The following is a 26,489-nucleotide window of genomic DNA, read 5'->3' as shown; positions in this document are numbered from 1 at the left end:
TAAATTGATGTCGCTATGGGGAATTTTGTCCTTAATTTTACTAAAAAAAGAGAAAACATTTGTTGTCTGCATGTGTGGAGATGGGACAACAGTTTGCAGGAGTTGGCTCTCTCTCGCTCCACCCTGTGGGTCCCAGTGATCCAACGGAGGTTGTCAGGCTTGATGGCAGGAGAACCATCACCGTCTCTTAGCCTTATTTTGAAACAACCAATTTAAAGTGAGAGTAAAAAAAAAGTCCAAGTGTGTGAGAGGCCGGGGACTGTCGTACTCATAGACAGTGAGCAAAGCAGCCCCTGCTCTGAAATAGTTGGGAAGATGGTTTAGGGGGATTCCTGGGAGCACGGAGACTTAAACTCTTCCGCCTACAAGGACACTGGACCCATCCAAGTCATGGCTTAAGCTTCGCTCCCCTTTATGGAAAGATTTGCATTGTCGTCTTACACAACTGTTCTTCTGCACTGGAAGCTGTGGGTGGGCAGAGCTCAGTGTACTATGCTCCCATGATGGCTTCACCCCGCTGGCACCTGAGACCGGGCCAGCCTTAGGTTCATTTTTATGTGTATGCATGCTCTGCCTACGTGTATGTGCGCCACATGTGTACCTGGTGCCCCGTGGAAGTCAAATCTCCTGGACCTGGAGTTACAGATGGTTATGAGCCACCAGGTCAGGGCTGTGAGCCAAACCCAAGTCCTCTGCAGAGGGCAAATGGAAACCACCTCTCCAGCCCCCAGGAGGATTGGGTGACTTACCATGTATGAGCTCTGGGTAGTTTTTCGGGACTGCCCCATTGCTCTATTGTAAACAGCTGAGGACCATTGGAACCTGGGCAAAAAGACAAAAGAAAAAGAAAAGGAAAAAGATGCATCAGTGGGCTTGAAGCAGTAGAACGAAGTTGTGGTGGGACTTAGGGAAAGGGAGAAGGAACCTCAGAGTGCGGTCTGCCCGGGTGAGTCCTGTGGGAAATCCCTGGTCTGCACGGCTCTACCTCAGGGGAAAGTAATGCAATGTAAAGCTTTGATGCATGGAGCAAAAAGAGCCCTGCAGTCTGGGAGGAGGGAGCTTTCAACCATATGGGTGATTCTGAAAAATCTGGTTTTATAAACCAAACTAAAAAACCTGAACAATGAAGAAGGGGGGTGGGGGGAGAAAGAGAGGGGGTCTCTGTAGGAACACCGCCTCAGTTCCTGTGGGTTGAAGCCCTCTGTTCTGCATCTCCGTGGGTCTCTGTGGAACTAATACAGATACATGTGGTCTGGAAAGGGGCCGAGATGGCTGGTCATTGCCTGCTTGGGTCCTCATAGGACGACAGAGGACTCTGGGGCATGCCATACTCACCATAGAGTTCGGCAAATCCATTCATGGGTACTCTGGAGGTGCCTGTGACAAACTGTAGTAACCGGATGCGCTTCTCAGCATCCATCAGGAGCACGGCCTGTCGGAGGCAGAGGGTCACTGTCACCATGCAGCACATACCATACCACACCCTGCTGTAACGCAGGCAGGCAACCAAATTCTCGTTTACACTGCATGGAGTCACCTATACCAAGACCGGCATTGTCTCACCCTTTATAACAGTCGCTACAATCCCAGCCTTTCTAATCTTAGAATGTCTGGGTCTCTTTTTCTTTTGCCAGCAGGCCAAAATAAATGATATAAAAAGAAAACCCTTTGATGGGGTCAAGCTTAGGTTTCTGCGTTTGAGATCTGGTGTCTCCCTGAAGCCAGTTCTAACCAGCAGTGTTCCAGACTTATCTAAACAAGGGGAAGCCAAGTGATGAGATAGGACCACAGAAAGTTCCCCAATGATATTTTACAAATAGAAGGAAACCAGAGTCATACATGGGCCTGTGACCCGATCTGTGTGCCTCCCGGAACTGACCTGGCTTTCCTGGGCAAGTGATTTGATCCGCTATAAGACAATCCAAAACCAAAGCTAAGTCCTAATCTTTGAAAATTATGATTCTTCCCCTCTGTATCTCATCAGCACATGACATATAATAACAGACATTCAGAAGTTAGAACATATTAGTTGATTTCCTAATTTTTTAAAGTCAACATCTGCTAGTTTTAGTGGCACACACCTTTATTCCACACTCACTTTGGAGGCCGAGGCAGGTGAGTCTCTATTTTGAGGCTAGCCTAGGCTACATAGTGAAACCCTGTCTAAAACAAACAAAAAAAGGTACATGCTACTAGGCAGGCCTGATTTCCTTTTTTATATGTAAATAATCTTTTAATTAAAACTCTTTTTTGGTAGAGGAATTAGCTGGGGTTTTTTTTGTTTTTGTTTAGTTTACCGTCTTTGCCGAAGCTTTTCTGAGCCCAACAGACTAGAAACCCTGGCCCTGGGATGGTAAATCGAATTTAATTTGCATCTTTGGTTGCAAGACATAAAAAAAAAAATCAAAATGGCTATGGGGGAAAAAAGTTGAGAAAATGATTTCTATATAGGGATGAGGCAGTGCATGCCTGAGGGTGGTCCTACTCTGACCTCCCAGCAGGGGCCTCACACAGAGCTCAGGACTTCAGCCCTGACTGGGAGGAAGAGCCGGAAGCAGAGGCTGGGCCTAGAGAGCTGGCGTTACCTTCCAGAACCACTGGATGACAGGGTGGTTGGGGCAGTAGCCGTTCTTGTAAATAGAGTGCTGTCTCCAGTCGTTCACGTCGACATCACCAAGGCCGCACATCAGCAACTAGCAAGGAAATCGATCAGATGTAAGCGGTGTGGGACATGCAGGTTGAGAACTCTCTCTTCACTAGAAATGCACAACTGACTGTCACAGTCAACAAGTCTACTCGGCGACTATTGCTAAGCCTCCCCAGATCAGAAGACCGGTCTCACAACAGAGCACACACTAGACTCCATCCATGTGCATTCAATATGTCATGTGTCAGAGAATGCAAAATGCCACTTACAAAGTAAGTTGGTAATTAAGATCATGTACTTTATATTATGTAAAAAAATATAACACAAACCTCCAGCTCATTTTCATCAAAAATTTTAATCAAGTCGATTGGAAGAAGTTCTGTAAATCCCTGAAAGGAAAAGATAAAAACATCTTAAGCACCCTTTTCTTCAAAAAAAGAACGATTTCCTGGATCAAATGAGATTGCAGTTGGTCAGATAAAGCTCACTCTTTACTGCTGGCTCACGCGGCAACAACAGTGTCAGGTGGCCACAGTTCCAATAATAGCAAGTCCTGTACAGGACGTGAGAATGCGTCCAGTCCAGCAGCTTCCAGCACTTGAGCACTTTTTGAAACCCTGTGGTACGAGGGATGCCGTAGGCAGTCGGATTGCAAAAGCCACTTATGACACACTTTTGTGAGTCAGTGTGTCCGTGCATAGACCACAAATGTGTGAGAGGCACGCTTAAAAATAGCACGCTGAAGGCATGGGTGGAGGACTGAGTGAGCTGGTTTAGGACTGACAGGAAAACAAGCCAGCCTCTGGCCCCTGGGCTGCCATTAGTTAGAGGGTGACCCGGGAAGAGACTCTCAACACTGTGGTTCCCCCAAAGCTGGGCAGGGCTGGGAATCTGCTACCTCAGACCTCTTCCTTAAACTTAGTGCAAAATGGGCCAAGGCCAAGTTCACCCTCACAGCTTACATCCTTAGGCCCTGATGTCTGTGCACTTCCTGCTCAGGGCAGGGCTGAGTTTAAGAGAGCTGTTTGATGAGAGAGGAAATAGGAAATGACTCTGGAAATGACTACCAGGGGGTCTGGGTTTTTCCTTTAAGTAAGTATGTATGTATGTATGTATGTATGTATGTATAACGTGTGTGTGTGTGTGTGTGTGTGTGTGTGTGTGTATATATATATATATATATACATATACATATATATATATATATAATGTATTATGTGTGTGAATGTATGTATTATGTATGTATGCGTGCATGTATATGTATTATGTATATATTATATGTATGTATGTATGTATGATGTATATATTATAGATGTATGTATTATGTATGTGTGCATGTATATGTATTATGTATATATTATATGTATGTATTATGTATGTGTGTATGATGTATATATTATATATGTATGTATTATGTATGTATGCGTGCCTGTATATGTATTATGTATATATTATATGTATGTATGATGTATATATTATATATGTATGTATTATGTATGTATGTGTGCATGTATATGTATTATGCATATATTATATGTATGTATGTATTATGCATGTATGCATGTATAAGTATTATGTATATATTATATGTATGTATGCATGCATGATATATATTATATATGTATGTATTATGTGTGTATGAATGTATGATATATTACATGTATTATGTATGTGTGTATGTATGTATGCATGTATTTATTTATTGTGTGCATATACACACATGTGTGGAGGCGGAGGACAACTCTGCAAGAGTTGGTTCTCTCCTTATACCAGTGGCACTGGGGGCTTGACCTCAGGTGGTCAGGCTTTGCATTGACCGACGAACACTTTTACCTGCTGAGCCGTCTCACCAGCCCTTCGGGCTGCTTTTAAACAACGAATATCATTATTAAAAAGGAATTTCACGTTGGCCAACATGAAATGCTTTTTTATGGTAAAGACCCCCTCCATTCGAAGGGGTTGGGGAATGTCCCCTGTGGTAGACTATGCATAGGAGAGGTGGTGGCTTCATTTATTCCATCACAGGGAGAAAGCTGGCATCTGGATATAACATAAAAGCCCTGAGAATAAAAAGGGGACAATCTACAGGAAGTTTAGAGTCACACAGGGGAGGGCTCTGTAGGGAAGGTCAGTATGCCTGGGTCGGGGAGTCTGAGAGAGAGAGCACAATTTTTAGAAGCACAGTAGCAGGCACCACTACTGGCACTTCTCCTACCTCCAGATACTCCTAGAAATTCAAGGTAATGGCTCTAGAGCAGGTGTGGAAACGTCTGGTGGTGAGAAGGTTCAGCCTGTAACTGTGCTGGTCATCAAGGCCGAGGACCTAAGTTCCATCCCTGGGACCCACATGGTGGACGGAGGGAACCAACTCTGTGGAGTTGTGCTGCGATCCTCCTGTGGGTTTGCATGCTTGTGTGTGCACACACATAAATAAATAAATTCAAGGCAAACAAACAAATACAGGTGGGAAGCCAGTCGCTATAATCCTAGCCCCAGGAGGCTGAGGCAGGATTACCATTGGTGTCAGGGCAGCATGTGCTACACAAACTGTGTTGCAAGCAAGCAAGCAAGCAGCAATGCTATTAAAACAAATTAAAAATGGAGAGAAGCAAAGCAAGAGAACACTTTAGAAAGAAAAGAAGAAGGCAGCATGTCATGGAACAGTCCCATCTTGGGAAAGGGCCAACAGAGTGAGCAGCCCGTGATGGCTCTGTCCCCATCCTGACCCCATTAGCAGGGCTTACCTCCAAGAAGGCATTCATTTGCTTCTGGACCCTGTTCACAAATCTCCACTGGATGACTAAGCTGAGAGAGAAAAAGGCACACAGTTAGTCACCCCTGTCGTCCACTGATACTAGTTTTCTTATGCCTGGGGCCTGCTGCTCCTTTCGAGGGATGAACAGAGAACCCTGAACAACAGGGTGAGGCAGGGATCAGCTTGCTTGGGCCCGCCCACTGTGAAGCCCTGCATTCCTTTAAGAGCCACCACCACACCATCATGAGACATCCATGCTCTGAGGTTGCCAAGAACATAGTGAGTCTCCCGGCCTATCTCAGACCTCAGGGGATCAAAGTGCTCCACAGATGTGAAGAGATGGTGGTCTGGAGACATGACTTGTTGGTTAAGAGCACTGGCCGCTCTTCCATCGGACCTGGGTTTGACTTCTAGCACCCACGTGGTAGCTCACAATTGTCTGTAACCCTAGTCTCGTGGGATCTGACGCTCTTCTTGCCTCCAAGGACACCAGCCACACACTGGTACACAGACATATATTCAGGCAGAACTCCCATACACATAAAAAAATGTAAAGATCTCTTAATTAAAAAAAAAAAAGTCAGGATGTGATCACTCATATCCACTCATTTTCTTGCAAGTGAACGGTACGCACATGGTTGTTAAGGGTATATTATCATACCATATAGTATATACACTGAGATTTTAGAAAAAAAATTTGAGAGAGGGCCTGCCTGCCCAGTGCTGAGGTTAAAGGTGTGTGCTACTGTGTCTGGCCCACACTAACACTTGTTAATACTGAAGATGAGTGGACTCAACCATTTGTTCCACAGCAAGAGGCTGAGATTACATTGAGACACAGCAACTATCAGATCGACTTAGCATGTTTGCAATATTTCCCTCAGTTTCCAGCATGGAAAGCAAGTCAGAGGATAGAACACACACACACACACACACACACACACACACACACACACGGCAATCCCTAATTCTACCCCATTAGTATCTGACATTTCCACGACTGCAATTCTGAATTTCAGACAAGCTATCCATCCCTGAAGAGGACCTGGCACGCTACTATAATGCACCGTTTCTTTTTGCTGCTGTAGTTCACAGAAGCCATGAGAGAGGGTGAATTTCCTTCCCACACTTAACAGCCTAGGAGGCCAAGCAAAAAAGACATTTCTTTTGTTTAAATGAGAAGCCAGGTGTGGTGGTGCACACCATTAATTGCAGCAGACGGATCTCTGTGAATTCGAGGCCAGCCTGGTCTACAGAGTGAGTTCTAGGATAGTCAGAGCTGCATAATAGAGAGATCCTGTCTCCAAAACAAACAAACAAAATGATATTAAGTTCACATTCTCAGTATGCACAAGCAGTTTTGGAAAGGACTGGGGAGATGGCTCAATTGCTCAAGTGCTTGCCATGCGAATGTAAGGAAGGACCTGACTTCTGGTCCCAACACCCATGGAAGAAACCAAAAAGCCAGGCACAGGGGTGTGCTCCTTCTGCATAGAGGTGGAGACAGCAAATCCACGGAGCACACTGGATAGGCTATCTGGCTGAATTGATGAGCTCTGGGTTCAGTGAGAGGCTCCGTTTCCAAAAATAAGAATAGGATGAACAGTGACTGAGGAAGACAGGACACTGACTTCTGTCCCTTCCCCATGCCTGCATACCTGCAGACACAGAGGCACACACACAGCACATCCACACGCACTAGAAGAAAATGTGATAAGTACGTGCATACGTACTCAATGTATTCTCGTTTGTTCTCATTGGTTACCATTATTTCTGACCCGTTGGGCTTCAGATCCACTTGGTATGTCTGGGATTAGAGGAAAAAAAACCAAAACAATAGTCAATAACATGAAGCTCTTTGGATTATTACTGATTAACATCTTACTATAGAAGAGAAGTGTAGCTTATTCAAAAACATTTTCCGGCAATGGGCTCTGTGTACAGGAAAGTATCCAGCGAACCCTTTTACCTGTTCCAAGACCTATGCATTTAACGATGTTACTATTAGAGGAAGAATATTTTATGGTTGTTTATGGGTTTTAATTATTCTTCATACATTAGCAACAGTGAAGAAGAGCAACATTTTCATGTGGTATTCATTTATAAAGAAATTCATTATGAGCCGGGCAGTGGTGATGCATGTCTGTAATCCCAGCATCAGGAGGCAGAGACAGGTGGATTTCTGAGCTTGAGTATGGCCTGGTCTACAGAGGGAGCTCCAGGCCAGCCAAGGCTACACAGAGAAACCCTGTCTTGAAAAAAACAAAAAAACAACAACAACAACAAAACACACACAAAATAAACAAACAAAAACCCAACACCCCCCCAAATAAGCCATAAAACAAACAACCAATCAACCAAAACAAACAAACAAACAAACACCCCCCAAAAAACAATAAACAAACCCACCAACCAACCAAGCCTAAAAACATATTATGTTCAAAGTGAAAAAAATAAACACCAGAGAATAAACATCAAGACCACAGAGATCCAAACTCCAATCAAACATCGTCCCAGAGATGCAAATTCTAGAATTCTGTTTGTTACAAGAAATTAAGTTACTCAAAGAAATATTCATGGAATTTCTTTCAAGAGGCCAAAATATAAGAACGTAAAAAACAAACCAAACAAAACTCAATAAATCATCATCACCACCATCATCATCATCATCATCAACAACAACAACAACAACAACAACAACAAAACCAAGTAGAAAGAAAGGACAGAAAGACGCACACTTACTTAAGACAGAGATCATTTGTTAGTTTTATAAGCGGTCAGAGGTCAGCTCTCCTTCTATCATGTGGGTCTCTAGATCTGTATCCATTTTCTCCTTTTGGTAACAGTTTCTCAGAAATTATGTTAAAGGAAAAATGGCATATACAGCACACACGCACATACTTTATTCCCAGGGCTATACAGTTGATGCTATATACCAGGATTGTCAGTTTATATAGTAAATACCAAAGCAGACTATGTAGCCACCAAAAGGGCAAAAATAAAATATACAGAACATCTGTAAGATGACATTTGTTGTAGTCATCAAATCAGCACAGAATATTTACTGATGTAGGAAGGCATCTCATTCTACTTCCATAAACAAACACAAGCAAACCTGTGGGCGTGCACAGACCAATGCAGGAAGATACAAGTAAAAATTCTCACTGTGATTTTTCTTGAGGTGGTGGAATTGTGAGAGACATATATTTTTGTATGCTTTTATTATGCTGGCTTAATTATTTTTATTAAGAATCAATTAAGCTGGTAGAATTGCTTTTGAAAGAAAGAGACTAGACTATTCACATTAAATAATGAGGCCATGGCAACAAGGTGGGACAAGGGTGGCTCTGCCAACTGGGTCTTCTGTCAGGTGGCCGAGAGCACACATGCACACACAGCAAGGTATTTTACTGTCCCCTTCTTGAACCTCTGGACACCAGCAGCTACTGCTGCTTCCTTTTGTCCCTTTTATTAGATGTTTTCTTTATTTACATTTCAAATGTTATGCCCTTTCCCAGTTTCCCTCCTTCCTAGAAACACCCTATCACATCCTCCCTCCCCCTTCTATGAGGGGGTTCCTCCACTCACCCACCCACTCCCACCTCCCCATCCTCGATTCCCCTACACTGGGGCATCTATGGAGCCTTCATAGGACCAAGGACCTCTCCTTCCATTGATGCCTGACAAGGCCATCCTCTGCTGCATATGCAACTGGAGCCATGTGCACTCCTTTGTTGGTGGCTTAGTCCCTGGGAGTTCTGGGCAGTTTGGTTGGTTGATATTGTTGTTCTTCCTATGGGGTTGCAAATCCCTTCAACTCCTTCAGTCCCTTCTCTAACTCCTCTATTAGGAACCCTGTGCTCAGTACAATGGTTGGCTGCTAACATCCGCCTCTGTATAAGGCTCTGGCAGGGCCTCTCAGGAGACAGCCATATCAGGCTTCTTTCAGCATGCACTTCTTGGCATCCACAATAGTGTCTGGTTTGGTGCAGCTTCTTAGTTAATGGGAGCATTGTCACCTCCTTCCTGTTTCACTTGTGTTACTGGTCGCCAGGGATGATGTTCTGAGCACTTCCAAGGGTCCCATTCCAACACAAACTCTAACTGCGAAGTGAGACACAATAACTCCACGGCCAGGAGGCATGTCCCTATTACCTAGGTCCCATCCCAGGGAAGTGGCTGACTTTTGGCATTTGAGCTGCAGAGGTGAAACACAGGTATTATCCTGCGAAGGCCTACCATTAATTAGATGACAACTACATTTGGGTGTGTACTATATCTGCTCAGGAGGCATGCAGTAGGCGTATATATTATGAGCTGTGCATGGATGACACTAAGACAAGGTGCTTCAAGCTGCTTATGGTTTACAGACAGCCCATGACAAGGAGGAGGATAGGAAAGGCGCTAAGACAGAGAGAATGCACTGGTCTGGAGACGGCACATGGTACTGGCAATACCGTGGCACCAAGACACATATATGGGCATGCTAAGAGGGCCATTACATATAAAGCTGAGGGAGGGTGTGTCAGACAGTGAGGTGAGGACTGGGTAGTATGAGAATGTAAGGGGTTATGACCTTTATAAGTTGTAAGGACACTGAAGGTGACAGGAAGCTCGCATGCATTTCAGGAACATCACGGATGAGAAACCCTTGGCCGGGGGTGGGGGGGGGAGTGGAGAGAGGTTTGGGACAAGGAATGAGATGGGAAATTGAAAGAACGGCTGGAAGCTGTTGGAACACCAGAGCTATAAAGCAAGGCTGGTAAAGGCCAGAGAGGGAAGCAGAGAGGAGAAACCACAGAGGTAAGAGTCTCTAGGACAAATGGACACGCCAGGAACTGGGAGCCTCAAAATCACACTTCCCCTTCACTACTGAGGAGAAAGACTACTGTGGAGACAGACAGGAGGCAAAGGCTGCACCGCTAGGAGCCTGGGCTCTTTGGGAGGAGCCATAAGGAGGTGGCTGAACAGAGCACAATTGGAGAAGATATGGGTCACAGGTGGGGGACAGTGGTGGAGCTGCAAATGGGATGAGGTCATATGGGTGGAGTGGGTGGGACTAGAAAGGAGCAGGCAGAGGGTCAGTGGTGTGACACAGCCCTGTGAGCAGAGCCACAAGAGAAAGCATGGATGCCCGGCCTCCAGGCCCTTCCCAGAGGGAGTGCAGAGAATCAAAGAAGACAGGCAGGACTGGGAGGAGCCAGGAAGGCCCTATGCTCGGAGGTGGAGGGCCATGACAAGCCTTCTCCCTGCCCTGTGACAAGGCCCCCAGTCACAGGAACAGTAGGCGCTGTCTGTGGGGTTCTTGGGTATGAAGCATCAACATAGGGTGTGACAAGGGCGGGGATGACTAGTGAGGTGTAACATAAAGTCACAAGGTTCCTTCTCTCTGGGTCCTGACATTGTTCTATGAACCTCCCCAGCCCTGGGAAGGCAAATAGAGTCCTCCAGGTCTTCCCACTGCCAGCGCCTAGGGCTGGCTTCCTGCTCCAATGCATGGAATGCAGGTAAAAATGTAGCTCGGATATTTCCACGATCACGTCCTCAGTCTGCAACCCCACACTCCAGTTTCACTCATTGCTTCCTACTTCACTGCATCGCGTGTTCCCCCTCTGTGATCCTCTAAGATTTCTCTAACCTGGGAGGCCAGCAGGTAGTGGGCTGGCCTGATGCTGCTTGTATTCTAATGCTAATATGCGCCCCCCCCCCCCAAGACTGGTTGCCCCAGAGAGGAGAGAGTCCACATGTAGATACTAAGTAACCCTGCCCCAGAGTTATTTCTGATTAGTAAATAAAGATGCCAACAGCCAATAGCTGGGCAGAAGAGATATAGATGGGGTTTAGGTTTCATTTAGGGTTAGAGGAGGACCACAAGGAGAAGAAGGAGGTGCAAGAGGAAGAAAGAAGCTACCATGGGTTAGCTGAGCCATAAAAGCATGGCCCTAAGGGCTGGCCAATTGGGAGTTCAGAGCAGCCCAGATGAAACATGGTAAGTAATAACTCAGGGTTATAGATAGGAAAGTAGATTATAATAGCATAGAGGGTAGATACCTGCCCAGTTCTTGTGCTGTTTAAGGCTTATTGTAAATATAAAGGTTGTGTGTGTCTTTTATCTGGGAACTAAAAGGGTTAAAGATGGGGTAGAAACCCTGGGTTGGGATTAAATAATTTCTACATCACCAGGGAGCTGAATTCCTGACTTTACCTCTCAGTCCGAGCCACAGACACCTGTCTCCATCCTCCCTCAAGCCATGCAGATCAAGATTTCCCCATGGCAGTCCTACTGTGAGCTCTCCTCAGTTCATCCCAAGGCCAGGCAGAGACTGGAATCATGCCTGGGCTTTTGTGTAGATGTATACTACCTTGAAGATACCTCCTGAGAAATACTGTCACTAGGGGACAACTAACCCCAAGTTTCCATATTTAAGATGTACACAGCCTTAGATTCTGACAGTAACCACCAAGATCCCAACCAGGTGACTTCCACTCTGGAAGTAACTATGACGAATCCACACTGACTGGTGATATAGGGAAGAACAGTAAAACCAAACAAAACAACCCTCAGCGCGTAAGAGTCACATCATAACAACAGAGCCATAGAGGAAAAAGTCTCCGTGTCCTGGCTCATCACTGGTACCTGACCAGATGTGGACCCGCTAAAGCGAACACTCACACTGCTTTCTGAAGAACCTCTATTCCAGATGCAAAGTTAAAAATGACTGTTAGAACTGGGGGTGCTAGTTGAGACCCCAGCAGCCTTTAGAATTTACTAGCTTTGCAGGGAAACAGGAAATTCTATGATAGGGAACCTGGTGTCCTGGCATGCCAGTCAAATGCTGCTCACAGTGCTGCTGACAGCTGAAAGTCTGTGTGGCTGTTTCTAACTGTCTAGCCATGCTGTCCTATAGTCCACGGCAAAGGGACACGAGCCACAGGAGCTGGACGAACCCACATACCTGCCCAAAGTTCTCTTCGTCTATGCAGAACATGAGGTCAAGTTCCGTGGGGTCGTTTTCTAAGATCCACTTCAAAGAGTTGTAGTACTCGCTGTCCTATCGGAATGACATAGAAAGGAACGTGAGAATTTTAAAATCTGTCTGGCTCCTTTATGAATAAATTCATTCTAATGTAATTCTATGCCCAATGTCCAAGGGCGATGCTACTCAGGGAGTCTGCTCTAACAAAACCACTTCCCGCTTACTTACTTAGATTTTATTTTGTGTCTGTGTACTTGTGTGTGTGTGTGTATGTGTGCCCATGTGTTCAGGTGAGAGCCTCAGGAGCTGGTGTTATAGGTGGCTGGTTGTTGGCCACGCTAGGAACCTAATTCCTAGGCCTTCTACAAGAGCAGCATGCACTCTTAACCACTGAGTCATCTCTCGAGCCCCATCTTCCCACTAATGTAAAACACAAGATCTGTGGAAAGTGACTTCCCCTGATCTCTACTGTGAAGGCCACCTGCTTGGGAGGGGAGTTAGAGCAGCTGGAGAGTTAAGGGGTCTTGTTTGGGAACCCCACAGTGGTCTCCAACTCCTCTTCCTGACCCAGCATCCAGGAGCTGGGATTATAGCCTGGCTACGCGTTGTTTGTGGCCACAGCATGCCTGTCTCAGGTCCACACAGAATTTAACACACCGACTTCCTGTCTTCTCAGAGTCTACTATCAGAGACCACGTAGGACAGTGTTCTAACTAAACACCATACATTTTTGTGCTCTGTCCTTTCCTGTTTCTTCAGTGTTCTTTGCCCATTAATTTAAGTAAAAAGCAGAGCTGTGTTTTAGAAGAGAGTAGCCATGAGGCTATCAGGTCCCTTCTGCTCATGCCCAAAGTCTCCATTGCTAGGAATATGACAGGCTCAAAGGAGACCGAAAATTATATGCACATCACATTTAAAACACAAATGCTCTGCTGGGAGAGCAGAGATGGCTCAGCAGTTAAGAATGTGCGCTGCTCTTTGGGGGATCCAAGGTTGATCCTTGGCACCCACCCTGGGTAGCTCACAAGCACCTGTAACACCAGCTCCAGGGAAACTCTGATGCCCCTGGTCTCTATGGGCACCGGTGCTCATTGGCATGTGCCACTCCCCTAATACATAGTAATTAAAATAACAAAATAATAACAAGCTCCCCCAAACACTAGTGGCCGATAGGAACCACAGACTTGGGCGTTAAGAACAATTTCCAGCAGCATAGTGTTGAACACCTAGAGTCCCAACACTTGAGTAGAGGCCGGAGGACTGTGTGTTCTAAGCCAAGCTAGACCCCATACACAGTGATAATCCTCTCTTGACCCCCTTCCTTCACTGAGGGTTGGGAGCGCACAGAAGCAATTTCTGTGCTCTTAGACTCCTCAGAATGGCACAGCAGAAGCAGAAAGCATTGACAAAGGGGAGGCTCGAAGGGAAACTGAGACTGAGCTGAGATTACAGACGCCAGCCAGTCTGCAGAGGTCACAGAGGTCCAGAGTGCAATAGTCGTCTCTCGCCTCCCGCAGCACCGAGCAGAAACACAGTGAGCTCTAGCTGGCATCATGGGCATCGCTTACATTCACAGCTCTGCCCAAGACACACACGGTCCATATGCCAGCGGGGCCAAGGGATGCACAGCTTTCTAACTCAAGTGACCACATGAAAACAGAGCTGTAATTCTTCTACAAGAACAAAAATGTAGCTAGTACACACAGGCCAGTGTGCGTGTGTACACTTATGTATATGTACAGGAGCACATACACATACAAACACACATACACACACATATACACGCACAGATACACACTTATACACACATACACACACATGCACACACAAACATACACATATACATACACAAACATACACACATACATACACGCACACATACACATACATACATATACACACACATATACACATACACACTCACACAGACTCACACATACACACACATGCACACACAAACATACACACACGTACACACATGCATATACACACAAACACACATACACACACAAACATACACACATACATACACGCACACATGTACATACATACATATACACACACATATACACATACACACTCACACAGACTCACACACATACACTACAGAGTATACATAAATAGAGAAAGCCAGACATTCAAGTGTCCTCTGAAAAGAAGGACATGTTTTGTTTCGTAGATCTTTCCTGGCCAAGGACAGTCAGTCCAGGTAAGCAGCAAGCACGGGGCCCTGTGAGGGCCAGCCTGTCTAACACTCATCCCACGCTCCCATTCTGCAGCTGTCACTAATTCCTGTGTCGAGACGACCATGTCTAGATGACTATTGTTTTGGCCTTGCCTCCACCACTTCTATGAAGGCATAAAACAGAAGGTGGAATCTTGTCACACTGTAGATGGGGAGCAAGGCTACGGCGGGCTTCAGGTGCCCCTCAGGTTTAATCTGCTCATCAAGTCTCAGTTCGTTAAGTGGGAATTGAGACTTAGGCGTACCGACCTTAAGTACCATGTTTTTTCAGAAACCAACCATAATTTGCTTATTATAGAAATCAGGAGATCAATTAAATTTCAAGCAAGCGATTCCTCCCTCTTGTTCATGTGAAGTACCTATGTTCCGCAGGACTGTACCTATGACAACAGCTGTGACTGCAAACACAGCTCCTGACACCGTGCACAGGGTGAGGCAGCCTGTGACGGCTACAGGACGCACTGCTTTTACTCACCACGGACTCCATGTCGTTCAGCGTTATCTGCTTCCCCAGCATCATCTTGTAGAATGGTCGAATGAAGAATCCTGAAATATGGCAAAAACTTGGTTGAGTTTTAAGCCCCTGATACCCCTAAGTATCTGCAAAGGGAATCAAAGAATGAACTGCTTTCCATGTAAATGGGAGGTCGGGACTGAATGGCCAAGGACCTGGTGCAGTAACCCATGAGCAAGTGAGGTTTGAGTCCTCAATTCTCATGTCCTGGAGTTCTGTATTTCCTCTTAAGGACGGCTTTTGTTCTGTCTTCTTCAGAAGACACTCTAGGGCTAAGGCCTTAGCTGAGTGATAATGTTACTCTGAAATCATTAAAAACTGATTTGGGGGAAAATGGAGCAATAGCAGGCTGCTGGCGGATGAGATCATTTTAATTAACTTTACAATTAAAATTTCCATCTGTCAGCTGGATCAAGCTCTCAGCAGAGGAAAGCTGTCCTGAAAAACTCATGGAACAACTTATTCGTCACACTTAACAGTTACACATATGAGCATAGATAGATGCTTTGTCTTCAGTGCTCAAGACTATATCAGAAGTTACCACGGTTAGGGGGAAAACAGCAACCAGCATACTGTAGGCTGGGGCTCTGAGTCAGGGAGGGAGACACTGGGTTCAACCTCCTGAGGAAAACCAGCTACAGAAAACCCGTGACACCCTTACTATCCACACGTGGGCTCAGACACTGGACTGCAGACCCACAAGATTGCAGACCCACAAACAGAGCTGCCTTACTTTCATTACCACAAGATTTTGGAGTAACATACCATCTAAGAGTTTCCCATGAAACACCGCTAGGCCAGCAACTCTTCCAATGAAGGTGAAATAGGACAAATGGTCTTCATTACAGAGGCCTGAGTTGGGATTGATCTGAAGTGTGTAGTTGTCCCTTTGGGGAGGAAAAGAGAAAAGTCCAGTCATACTTAAATGAAAGAAATCCAAGAAGCTGAACTCCCCTTTGCTACCCATTGCTTCATTTTATAGTGCATGGGCAACCTTGGGGACTTCGTGGCAACCGATATGAACTAGGGAATGTAACCCATCAGTCAGCCACGCCTTTCTGTAATTGACAGTTACGGTTCACTGGAGCAGGTAAAGCTATGGAAACTGCTTTCAGTCAGCTAACTTTTATCTACAGAAATGTCAGTTTTAGGGATGGCTGTTCAGTCATAAAGCAGTTGCCTTGCAAACCTGGGGCTTTTGGTTTGATCCTCAGGACACCATTTTTTAAAAGCTGGGTGTGACAGCTCACATTTGCAATTCCAGGGCTCAGGAAGTTGAAACAGATGGGTCCCTGGAGGCTTTCTGGCTGCCTAGCTTTCTGGCAAGTTCCAGGCCAGTGAGAGACTGTCTTGAAAACAAGGTGAGGATGCCTGTGGTTGTCCTTTGGCCCTCATATGTACGCGTATGCAAGTGCATTTGCACCTACAAATGCACACATGCACATACATACAGACACATACACAATGTCAATTTCAAGTGGGTCAACCAGATATCTTGAGAAGAAGGGAACCCTCCCAGTGGTAAGGGGTGTGCAGAGATCTTCCAGCACACAAGCTCTGCTGTAGATGGTTTCTGTGAGCAAAAGTTAATTCCTCTGAGAGGCTTTTGATCTGGGAATTTTCCCCTAAAGGTTCGTTCGTCTCTTGGTTTACCTGACCTCAAGAGCTCTGGGGAAAGCCCCATGTCCACAATGCAACCCCCGGAGCACACTCAGGGGTCCCTGTCGGCCTTACAATCATGAGGATGAGGGGCTTTCAACCAGGCAGCATAGAGTGATGGGGGGGTATCTAGGAGATGTAGGGAGAGGTCAGGACCTTGGCTCCTCCTCTTTCTACCTCAGTGGTGTTACGAGTAGATTCTCTCAGAAGCCTCCCTAAGAACCTCACTAATCAAGGCTAGGTCAACTGGAGACTGTCCCGAGGCAGCCTTCTAAAAGAGCCCTAAGCATACAGGTACCAGGAGGAAGGTGTAGGAGAAGCCACATCAACTGAAGTCTACTCTGGAACAATGCTAAATCTTTTGCCAAGATCAACTGTTCTATTGGGAATTCAAGATCGGCCTCGTGCTCTCGAGCATTCTCAGCCTGGAGACAATAGGAGCCAAATGTTTGCTGAGAAAACAATTTAGCCTGCCTCAGTTCCCTTGCCAGGCAATGATGAATCCCCATGGAAGGCAAAGCCTGGTCCTTCTACTATGGGAGCAGGGCATTGGCCTTTGTATCCCAAGCATGGGTCTTCAAATCCTCATGACTTGCCTTTTAAGTAGTGTGACTTCAGGAATGATTCGTGGTCATATGCCTCTGAATTCTGGCACTAACAAACCTTTCCCTTATATCAGAATGGCACTATAGCTGAAAACTGCCTTGCTCCCTCTATAATCACCTGACATAATTTCAGTTTCAGTTCTGTGAGCCAAACTGACAAGAGAAGAATCAGTTTCAGGCGTTCACAGTGTACAGTGCTTCGCCATGTTGGATCAGAACTTGTTTTTAGACTTGTTAGGGTGGTAGGGTAGGGAGGGACTGAAATCTCAAATGGGTGAGTTTCTTGTCTTATGTTATGTTATGTTAAGTTCCTTAAGAAGAAAACTATACCAGCTGCAGGGAAGGGCACACAGCGCAAATGTCTTCCATGCACTTACGTGGCAGAGTACTCGAAGAGGCCATAGTAGGGGTTAAACATCTCTTTGGACAGTAAGAAGAACCATTCTCTGGCCACGCCCCCATAGTCCAGGCCTTTCTCTGATTCAAACTCAATCCACAGCCTAGCCTTTAGGACGTCAGGTCTCTTTACAGACATGATCCTCCGATAGGACTCTTCAAATATGTTGTTTCTGTGAAGTTTCATTTCAAACCTGTTTGGAATATCAGCCTAGATAAAAGATAAAAAGACAAGTTTATGATCATATGATACACCACACACACACACGCACGCACGCACGCACGCACGCACATGCACACACATGCGCGCACGCTCCTGCCTTCCAGGAAAATAGCCAAAGAGCAGAAGCAATGATGGCCTTCAGATAAATGTGCAGTGACAGCTGGCTCCCAAGAGTCTCCCCTTTATAGGTTTGTCCTTTCACAGAGGGAGAACCTCCCTGTGTCAAGATGGGACACAGCGAAGTAGCCATTCAGAGCTGCTCAGGCTGAATCACCCACATAATCTTCAGGGGAACACCTACTGAGCCCAAAACCTCATCCTTACCACTATGGAGACAAGGGCACTTCCCCCACACAGGCACCTTGGAATGCTGGTTCAGTCAAAGAAAGAGAGAAGACTTAATCCCATGTAATCAACCCTTTATAACCTCCAGGCAAGCTGGAACCGGTCTTCTCTGGTAGGAACTGCAGTGGGGAGATGCAAGGCATGCTGCCTGCAAGTTCATGGTGCTATGGTGGAGGGTGGGGGCCAGCATCCTACTAAGTTTGGGTAAAACATCCATGAACCCAGAGTCGACTGAATGTAACCCAGCACGTGAGTGAGGTGTGCAGACAGCCTTCTGCAAGGAAGGATGAGGTCCAGGCTAGGCTTGCTTACAAGGACAATAGCCACGGAGCTGCTCGTCACTGGAGGACACAAGGATAACTCACAAAGAAACACTACTGTAAGTGCCAATGTGAGCTTCGAGGACAAAAACTCTTTGGTTATAAATGAAGAACTTGAGTCACAACCATGGGACAGAAGACAGATTCTGAGTGAGCATAGAAGTGACCAGTACTTCTTTACCACAGGACAAAGCTCAGACCTAGAACATCAACTGGGAGGGAGCAGACAGAGGGTGGCAGTCTCACGCAAAGAAAGAATTATATTGGGGCTCATACTTTCTTTGGCTAAAGGCATCAATTTTCTGGGCAAAATGAGAGCAAAACTAAGATCCATACTGCAGGTAATGAACACAGAAGACGCAAGGTTGGGGGTGGGGAGGCATGCCAACAATAAGCACAGGTTGTCAACTCAGCACTGTCTGTATAAACCTTCCAGCGTCTCTTGGTTGTAAAATGTTGTTGTTGATGATGATGATAATCACACTTGGGCTCAACTCTACCAAGTAATATAATTATGTGTTGTAAAAATATACCTTGTTAAAATATGTATGTTAGTTATATGGTTAAAATTGCCATCTCAGACATAAAGAGGTGTAATTCCATGTGGTGTCCCTAGATTTCTTGACTTTGGTCTTCTTTTCTAATCCGCAAGAATCATATGATTGTCTAATGTATCACATGAGAAATTGCCCTTGCGGTGATTTGATAATGTAACACTGGGCTAGTCTTCACTTATCATTTCTGTTAGAAGGAAAATCCAGGTCAAAGATCTGGGTGGGCCAAAGGGCATGGAAAAGGAAGTGTGCACACACAAGCCACAAGCATGCTGTTCTCAGTGAGCTAACGGGTGATGGGAACAGGCTACAACAGAGCTTTCAGAAGACGTCATTACTCACAGGCTTCTTTAATTTCTTCCTAAAGTAGTCGTATTTCTGCTTAAACTCTCTGGAGTACGGAACAGCCTGCAAGAGAAATCCAGACGCACAGATAATGTAAGCATATGCCTCAAACTCTTATGTGTAGCGAGCCAATGTTGGCAAAGTTTCATGGACAGCAAAACCTTAAATACTCATATTCTGTGTTTTCTACAGAAAACTGGCATAATGTCTGCACAGGAAAGGACCGGGTCTCAGATGGGATGAGAGCTAGTCAGCACAACAGCAGACTTGTAGCCAAGGAAACTCTTAGGGTCACACCGCACAAACTAGATACCTGTTCTATATGGATTTTGCTGGAGTATGAGTCAGGGTAACCCAGAGATACATGGATACAAAGCATCTTTATATGTGTATCACTTCCTCTTCCTGGAGGCGAGTGTTATTGGATGTGGCAATTTAACACACAACCCCAAGTGATAAATACTGCTCATTTAAAAAGTCTTTATGGGAAGCCATGCATATTACCCATGCTACTGATTTGTGACTCAGGAGGAGGCAGAGGCAGGACAATAGTGAGTTCAAGACCACCCTGAACGATATACCAAGATGCTGTCTCAAAACAGGAAGCAATGGGGACATGATCCATCCCTAGCATCACGAGACTAACAGCAACAACGCAACTCAAACGAACTTGTGGAGAAATGCCATAAACAGGAAGGGCAGTAGACTGATAACCTCTTTCGAGGAGGGGGAAGTCTACATAAACGGCAAAGTCTTTTGAAAAGAGTTAGACTGAGGAGTCATCAAGTTTGCCTTTTACTTTATGTCCTGGTTGGCTTAGCTGTCTACTTGAGTAATTTCCTGAATCAGATGGGTGTATGTCTGCCTAGGGATTGTCTTGGCTGTCAATTTTTATAGGTGGGCTTAGATCGCTGTGGGCAGCACCATTCCCAGGGAAGGTGATTCTGGGTTGGATGGGGAGGCTAGCTAAGGCATGAGCCTGTGTGAGCCAGCATGCAGCATCCCTCAAGCTCCTCCCTTGATGGCCTGTATCCGGAATGTAAGTCCCTCCGGGTGGCTTTGGGCCAAGTTATTTATCACTGTAAAAGAAATGAAACCAGAACACGCATGAAAGAATTCGTTTAAACTCAAGCACCTTCTCTGTGGAAAAACAAAATGGCCCACCGGGGTGAGCTCAAGGTCTCAGTGAGATACAAGTCTCGGAAAGTTTTGATAGCCTGTCTAGGTGACACCTGAGAGGCTAAGGCAAAGGATCATGAATTTGAGACCAGCCTGGGCCACTTAATAAGACCCTGACTCAGAAGTAAACAACACGTCGAAAGTTCTTGTACGTCTTGTATGTTCTTGTAAGTATGTGGCAAAGTAGTATTTGAACGAGGCTATTTAAGTCACCTTTATACGCTTCATTATGAAAAAACCTGGAGTCCAACCACTGCCTGGAGGTGACTGTAGAGGTCTGTGATTCATTTACGAACCAAAGTGGACTGATCTTGTATACAATACAATGATTGTATCAGCAACTGCCTCAGTCAGAGCAACTCATTGCCTTTCAGCAAACTTATGAACTTGGCCATGGTGTACCCAACCCCCAGCAAAGCATCCCCAGATTCCAGCACCTTCCATCAGGCCTGGTCCTGCCCACAGAGAGACAGAGTGAAGAGCAAAACCTCTGTCCTTTGCATTCTGTTTTAAGGCATGATCACACAGCCTCCCCCCCCCCCCAAACCTATTCTTTAGAAAAGTTCACGTCATTTGTTTCGAATACAAGAGCAATGAAGACATTCTATTCATACAGGATGCTTGAGAACATTCTAGAGACAGTTCACAAGGCCTATGGTCTTCCTTCTGTGTGCAGGCATGTTTTCACATGGGTTTGTGATGAGCCTGAGAGCCGACCACTCTTGCCATGCATTCCGGACAGAGTTATATCTGAGGGAGTCCCGTATGACTTTCAACACTTGCTAGTACATAGACAGCCACCAGCAGGAGAACAAGAACAGTGGATTTTAACACGAACTAATGTGGTCTCTATTCTCTCAGCACTACACTCCACCTCAGACATATTCTAACACGAGCTAAGGTGACGTCATCATGACCTCTGTTCTCTCAGCACTACATCCGGTCACAAACAACATTTTCTTCACACCTGGGAGGTGCTGACCTTCTCTTTCCGGTGCCTCAGTCACCTAGCAGCAAGTATTTTCAAAGTTCTGCTGCGTGGCACTTTAAGTGCTTAAAAAAAAATTGACAACATAAAACAAAGTCCTTTCCCAGTTCCCTCCTGGAGCTCATGGTGGTAGAAGGCCACAGGCAGTAGGAAAGAAGGTAATTAGAAAGGCAAGCCAGGGAATCAGCCTAGATATCCTGCAACAGATGAATGAAGAAAGGTATGCATGCATGCAAATGTCAGAATAAAAACCACTTAGTACAATTAATCCAAAAAAGAATAGATAGAGGTAGGAGTTAAGAAGGGGAAAGCTGATAGAGATTGCGCGGGGGGGGGGGGGGGGGCTTATTTTGTGGGAGCCTAGGGAAGGCAGCTCTGAGGTACCTCTGAGCAGAAATGAGAGAGATGGAGGAAACAGATGGGGAACAGTGACCATGAAGCCCCAAGGAGGCATTTGGATGACACTGTTGGTTAGATTAACTGTGACTGAGATCGGAATTAGAGGTGGGGGAGGCAGGGGCGCCACTCACCTCCCATTTTCTCCTGCCAGCTTAGACAGACTCTATCAGCAGCTAGCTTCACGATATGTCCTCATCACTGAAAACCTTTTCCTCATTTATGGAAGATGAGCCTGATTTGGAACACTGCCTCCCCTATCATATGGTGACTCCATTTAAATTCTTTCGTGTGTATATATTTTTGGAAGCCTCTACAGTCGTAGGTTTCCATATGGTTTTTCAAAGAATCTTTAGTCTCTCCCCACACTTCCCCCTCCCCCTGTGCCCTGCTCTTCCACCCCTCCCCCATTCAATCTTATTCTAGTTTCCCCTTTATCTCTCCTCTTCCTTGTGGGATCTTTTCTTCCCTGTCCACTTACTGGGTTTCTAACCTCTATGGTTATTTCAATTGAACACACACACTGAAAGTTTAAAAGCTAAGACCCACAGACTAAGATTCCATGCCATTGGCTTTGGGGCTCTGGGTTACCTCAGGATGAATGGCTCTAGCTCCATTCATCTACTTGAAAATTATTATTTTCCTTAACAGCTGTTTAATATTCCACTGTGTAAATGCACCACATTTTCATTAGTCATTCATCAGTTGACGGACATTTCTGTTGCTTCCAATGTCTGGCTGTTATGAACAGAGCGGCAGTGAACATGAATGAGCAAGTGTCTCAGTAGTAAGAGGTAGAGTCCTTTGGGTATATGCCTGAGAGTGTTAGAGGTGGACCTGGAGGAAGATCGATTCTCAGCTTCCTGAGGGACCCCATACTGATTTCATAGCAACTGTACAAGCTGGCAGTCTTAACCGCAGTGGGTGACTGTCCCCTTTTCCCACAGCCTCACCAACACGGACTGTCATTTATTTATTGACCTCGCCTAACCCGACTAGGGTAAGATGAAATCTAAAAGTAGTTTTAGTTTGCTTTTCCCTTAGAGCCAAGGATGTCAAATACCTAAGTGTTTCTCAGCCATTTGTGCTTCATCTAAACACTGTTTAATTTGGTACCCCATTTTAAAACTGAGTTATCTGATTTTAGACCGTATAAAACATTCAGTGCTAGAAATGGGTTTTATCTTGTTGAGTCATTGCCTGAAGGCGTCTCATGGACAGACCTAAGCTGTAACAGGCTCCTAGGCTTAGAGCTGTAAAGAGTATAGGAAAACTAACCTTAAGCCCAGGGAACCAACAAAGGAACTTTATCTCTACCCAGGGATTTAAGTGGAGATACTAAGAGACAAGAACAAAGATGGAGAGTGATGCAAAGGCTCGGGTGGAGTAAGGACGGGGAAGGCTGTGTGGGACCAGGTGGCCGAGGGTTTGCCAGAATCGAGGACAGATCTGATGCATCCCTCCTCATGGATGATCCTGCATCGAAGAGGAGATCCACAAGGGGAAACCCACAGTCCAACACGTGACTGTGAGCTCTCAGAACATCAACAATAATGAGAAAATTGAAAAAAAAAATCACTAGAGAGAGAACTATTTGCCCTCCAAGAAATGGCAATCATTACTGCAGCAAATTTCTAATCACCAGTTTGGAGGCCAGAGGATATGGGAGAACATCTTGAAAAAACAGAAGGAAAAAAAAAAACAGAATTATGCAAATCAGCAGAAGTGAGCATTTAATGGAAAAGGCCAACCAGATGGTCTCTCAGCACCCTTAGCTCACCGAGTACTACTTGCCGATGAGTGAGTCACTAGCAAGAGGACTTTCCCTCCATCCATGACTGCAGAGTGCCGCAATATCTCGGGGGCTCACGGCCCGAAGTCAGATGGACATTTCCTAACCAGCACGCGTGAGCAGCACTAGTGCAGAGTTGGTGGATCAGCAGAGTCCACACATAATCCATAGCTTCCAACCTCTTCTCCACAGGGTTTTAAAGGAGGAAGAGGCACAGGTTGATTAGCATGCATTTATTGTCACTGTCCTAACAAATGCCAGCGGCCTATAAATGCAGGGCTTGGCCTTGCAGCCTACAAACAGGAAGGGAGGAGTGTTTTTCTCTCTTAAGGGGCCTGCGCCTACTTTTGGGTACAGGGTATATCTTTCTATTTTTCTGAGTGCTTCTCTTTCTCCTAATTCTCATGGTTAAGCCTGTATTAAAATATTGTTAACAACGATGCTTTACTGTTAAAAAAGGGGGGGGGGGGTTGGAGACAATTCTGACTATCGGTTTAAACCATCCTTTTATAAAGGACCAGGAAGAACACCTTTCAACCTGCTACTGCTCCCAATACCATTTTCTCCTCCTTTCTAGTCCCAGTTCCACTCGAAAGCCCCCAGCAGCTGTACCCCATCTGGAAAGCTCACTGAGGAGCTGGGGTGAATCTTAAACCATTCAATTTCACCAGTGTCTGGACATCACGGTAGGAACACACAAGAAGTGTGTGTACTACGCAGTCACAAGCTATATGCAGGAGAGGGACATAAGAATACTGACCGGACCAGTGATGGCTGGGTTCTGTAGTCTTGGATCTTCCCACTGGGTAATTTTACTATCTGAAAACATTAAAAACACCAATGAGTTAGTTCTAATCCCTTCGGTCTACAGGGTACTTAAGAAAGAAAAATTCCCCTTTCTAAAGCCCCTTTGGGTTGACCCCAGGGAGAATTTAGTATTTTGGGGTTAGAAGGCAACCCTGCTATTGCATGGCAAACATATATATGATTAGTTAATAATAATAATAATAATAATAATAATAATGCACAACAAAAGTAAAACCATATCTTTGCAGTTTGGGGTGAGCAACCTGGTAAATGTGCAATTATAAACCCCTCTACTCGTTAAGGATTTATAACTTGATCTTGATTTTTCAAAAGGCATAAGGTTTAGTTCCCTAGGAAGTTAACTAACACACACACACACACACACACACACACACACACACTTCTTTCTCATTTCAAATACTTCTTAGCATTTGCTTATGATGTTGAAAAACTGCTTTCAAGTAGAGATTTCTACATTGAACAGAGAAATAATCCACCTTTGTGCCTCTCGCACACACACATAGCCAAGGCAGCAAAGGTCGTCGGTCATAAAAAAATAAGAATTAGACATAGCCGAGCAAGACTTCAGAGAAAGGGTTCCCTGGCAGCCTGGCTGGGCAGTTTTCCTTTCTCCCAAAAGGCAAACAAAAGGGCTCAGGTGATGGCGTAGAGCAGCTGCCCAGGTCATGTGGGGTTTCACCTGCACATGATTAAAACTGCTTCAGAGGGGCCTTGTGTGTGCAGCCTCAGGTGGAAGTGCGTCTGGGCACTCAGGTGACAAAGGGCAGGCTGGGGTACAAGTTCTAAGTTTAAAAGATAAGTTGTGGGCTGGGGGGGCGCTTGTTTCTCTGAAAACACCCTGCTCACTCTTAGCCCACTAGTGTGCTGACGGTAACTCACAGATTCAACTCTAAAAGCACCTTAGTTAATTTTTTTTAAAAACCCTGATGTTATGAACTTTCATGAAAACAGAGGCATTGTTAACAAAAAATGCTCTGGGCTGATTATGATTAAAGCAAAAACAAAACAAAACAAAACAAAACAAAAAAAAAAACCCAAAAAACTCCAACCCCTTAAGACTATACATCTACAATGCTAATTTCATGTTAATTTGGCAGAAAATGTCCACAAGTGTAAAACTCAACTGCTTCAAGGAACACCGGCAGATACAGGTGGTATTTAAATAAATAAATACAATTTAAATATGGGTGCTATTTTAGGTTGTCTAATTTTTAAAACGAGAAAGACTTTGGAAATTCAAAGCTGCTACTGAGGTGAAAAAGTAAAAACAAAAACAAAAACAAAAACACCAAAATAAAACACAGGTCACAGAATACAGCAGGACGCAGCTAGATAGAACCATGCCTTTATCCAGCAGCTTGGGTAATACTGTCTTGACTGGATGTTTGTCGTCAAAACAAACGGGCCTCTCCCAACACAGGAGGGCGTTCAAATCTTCTGACTCCATCCCTGATGCCTGCACCGGGTCTCCCTAGCTTCCTGAGCAGGTGATCGCCAACGCCCAGTGGCCAGGTAACCTCACACCCCAGTCAGCAGCCCAAGGATTAACCTGGCCCACTGATTTGATTGAATTGAGATTAGTGAAGCAAAACTCTGGGTGTGTCTGTGAGGGCTTTTCCAGAGAGGATTAAGTGGGTGGAGGAAAGACCTGTCTGAATGTGGGTGGCCCCAGCCTACAAACTGGGTGCTAGGATGGATTTAAAGGAGAAAACTGAGAAGGG

At 45.3% G+C, this 26,489-nt stretch overlaps 1 protein-coding gene across 25 annotated transcripts in view; it reads right to left on the bottom strand.

The window, feature by feature from the left end:
* Nedd4l (neural precursor cell expressed, developmentally down-regulated gene 4-like) overlaps positions 1–26,489 on the bottom strand; it is a 333,347-nt gene that overhangs the window by 6,742 nt on the left and 300,116 nt on the right. For all 25 annotated transcript variants that reach the window (XM_030250638.1, XM_030250641.1, XM_006526376.4 and 22 more), the window contains 12 exons: positions 24,701–24,759; positions 19,583–19,648; positions 17,780–18,009; positions 15,904–16,025; positions 15,100–15,170; positions 12,359–12,454; positions 7,136–7,209; positions 5,392–5,452; positions 2,977–3,036; positions 2,586–2,693; positions 1,336–1,432; positions 750–822 (listed from right to left, as the gene is read on the bottom strand). In XM_030250638.1, coding sequence (XP_030106498.1) covers positions 750–822; positions 1,336–1,432; positions 2,586–2,693; positions 2,977–3,036; positions 5,392–5,452; positions 7,136–7,209; positions 12,359–12,454; positions 15,100–15,170; positions 15,904–16,025; positions 17,780–18,009; positions 19,583–19,648; positions 24,701–24,759 — 1,117 coding nt within the window. The remainder of the gene's footprint in view (positions 1–749; positions 823–1,335; positions 1,433–2,585; positions 2,694–2,976; positions 3,037–5,391; positions 5,453–7,135; positions 7,210–12,358; positions 12,455–15,099; positions 15,171–15,903; positions 16,026–17,779; positions 18,010–19,582; positions 19,649–24,700; positions 24,760–26,489) is intronic.

Source organism: Mus musculus, chromosome 18 (genome assembly GCF_000001635.26).
Source record: "Mus musculus strain C57BL/6J chromosome 18, GRCm38.p6 C57BL/6J".
In the NCBI taxonomy this organism is placed as follows: domain Eukaryota; kingdom Metazoa; phylum Chordata; class Mammalia; order Rodentia; family Muridae; genus Mus; species Mus musculus.
This window is presented reverse-complemented; position numbering and strand designations above follow the sequence as displayed.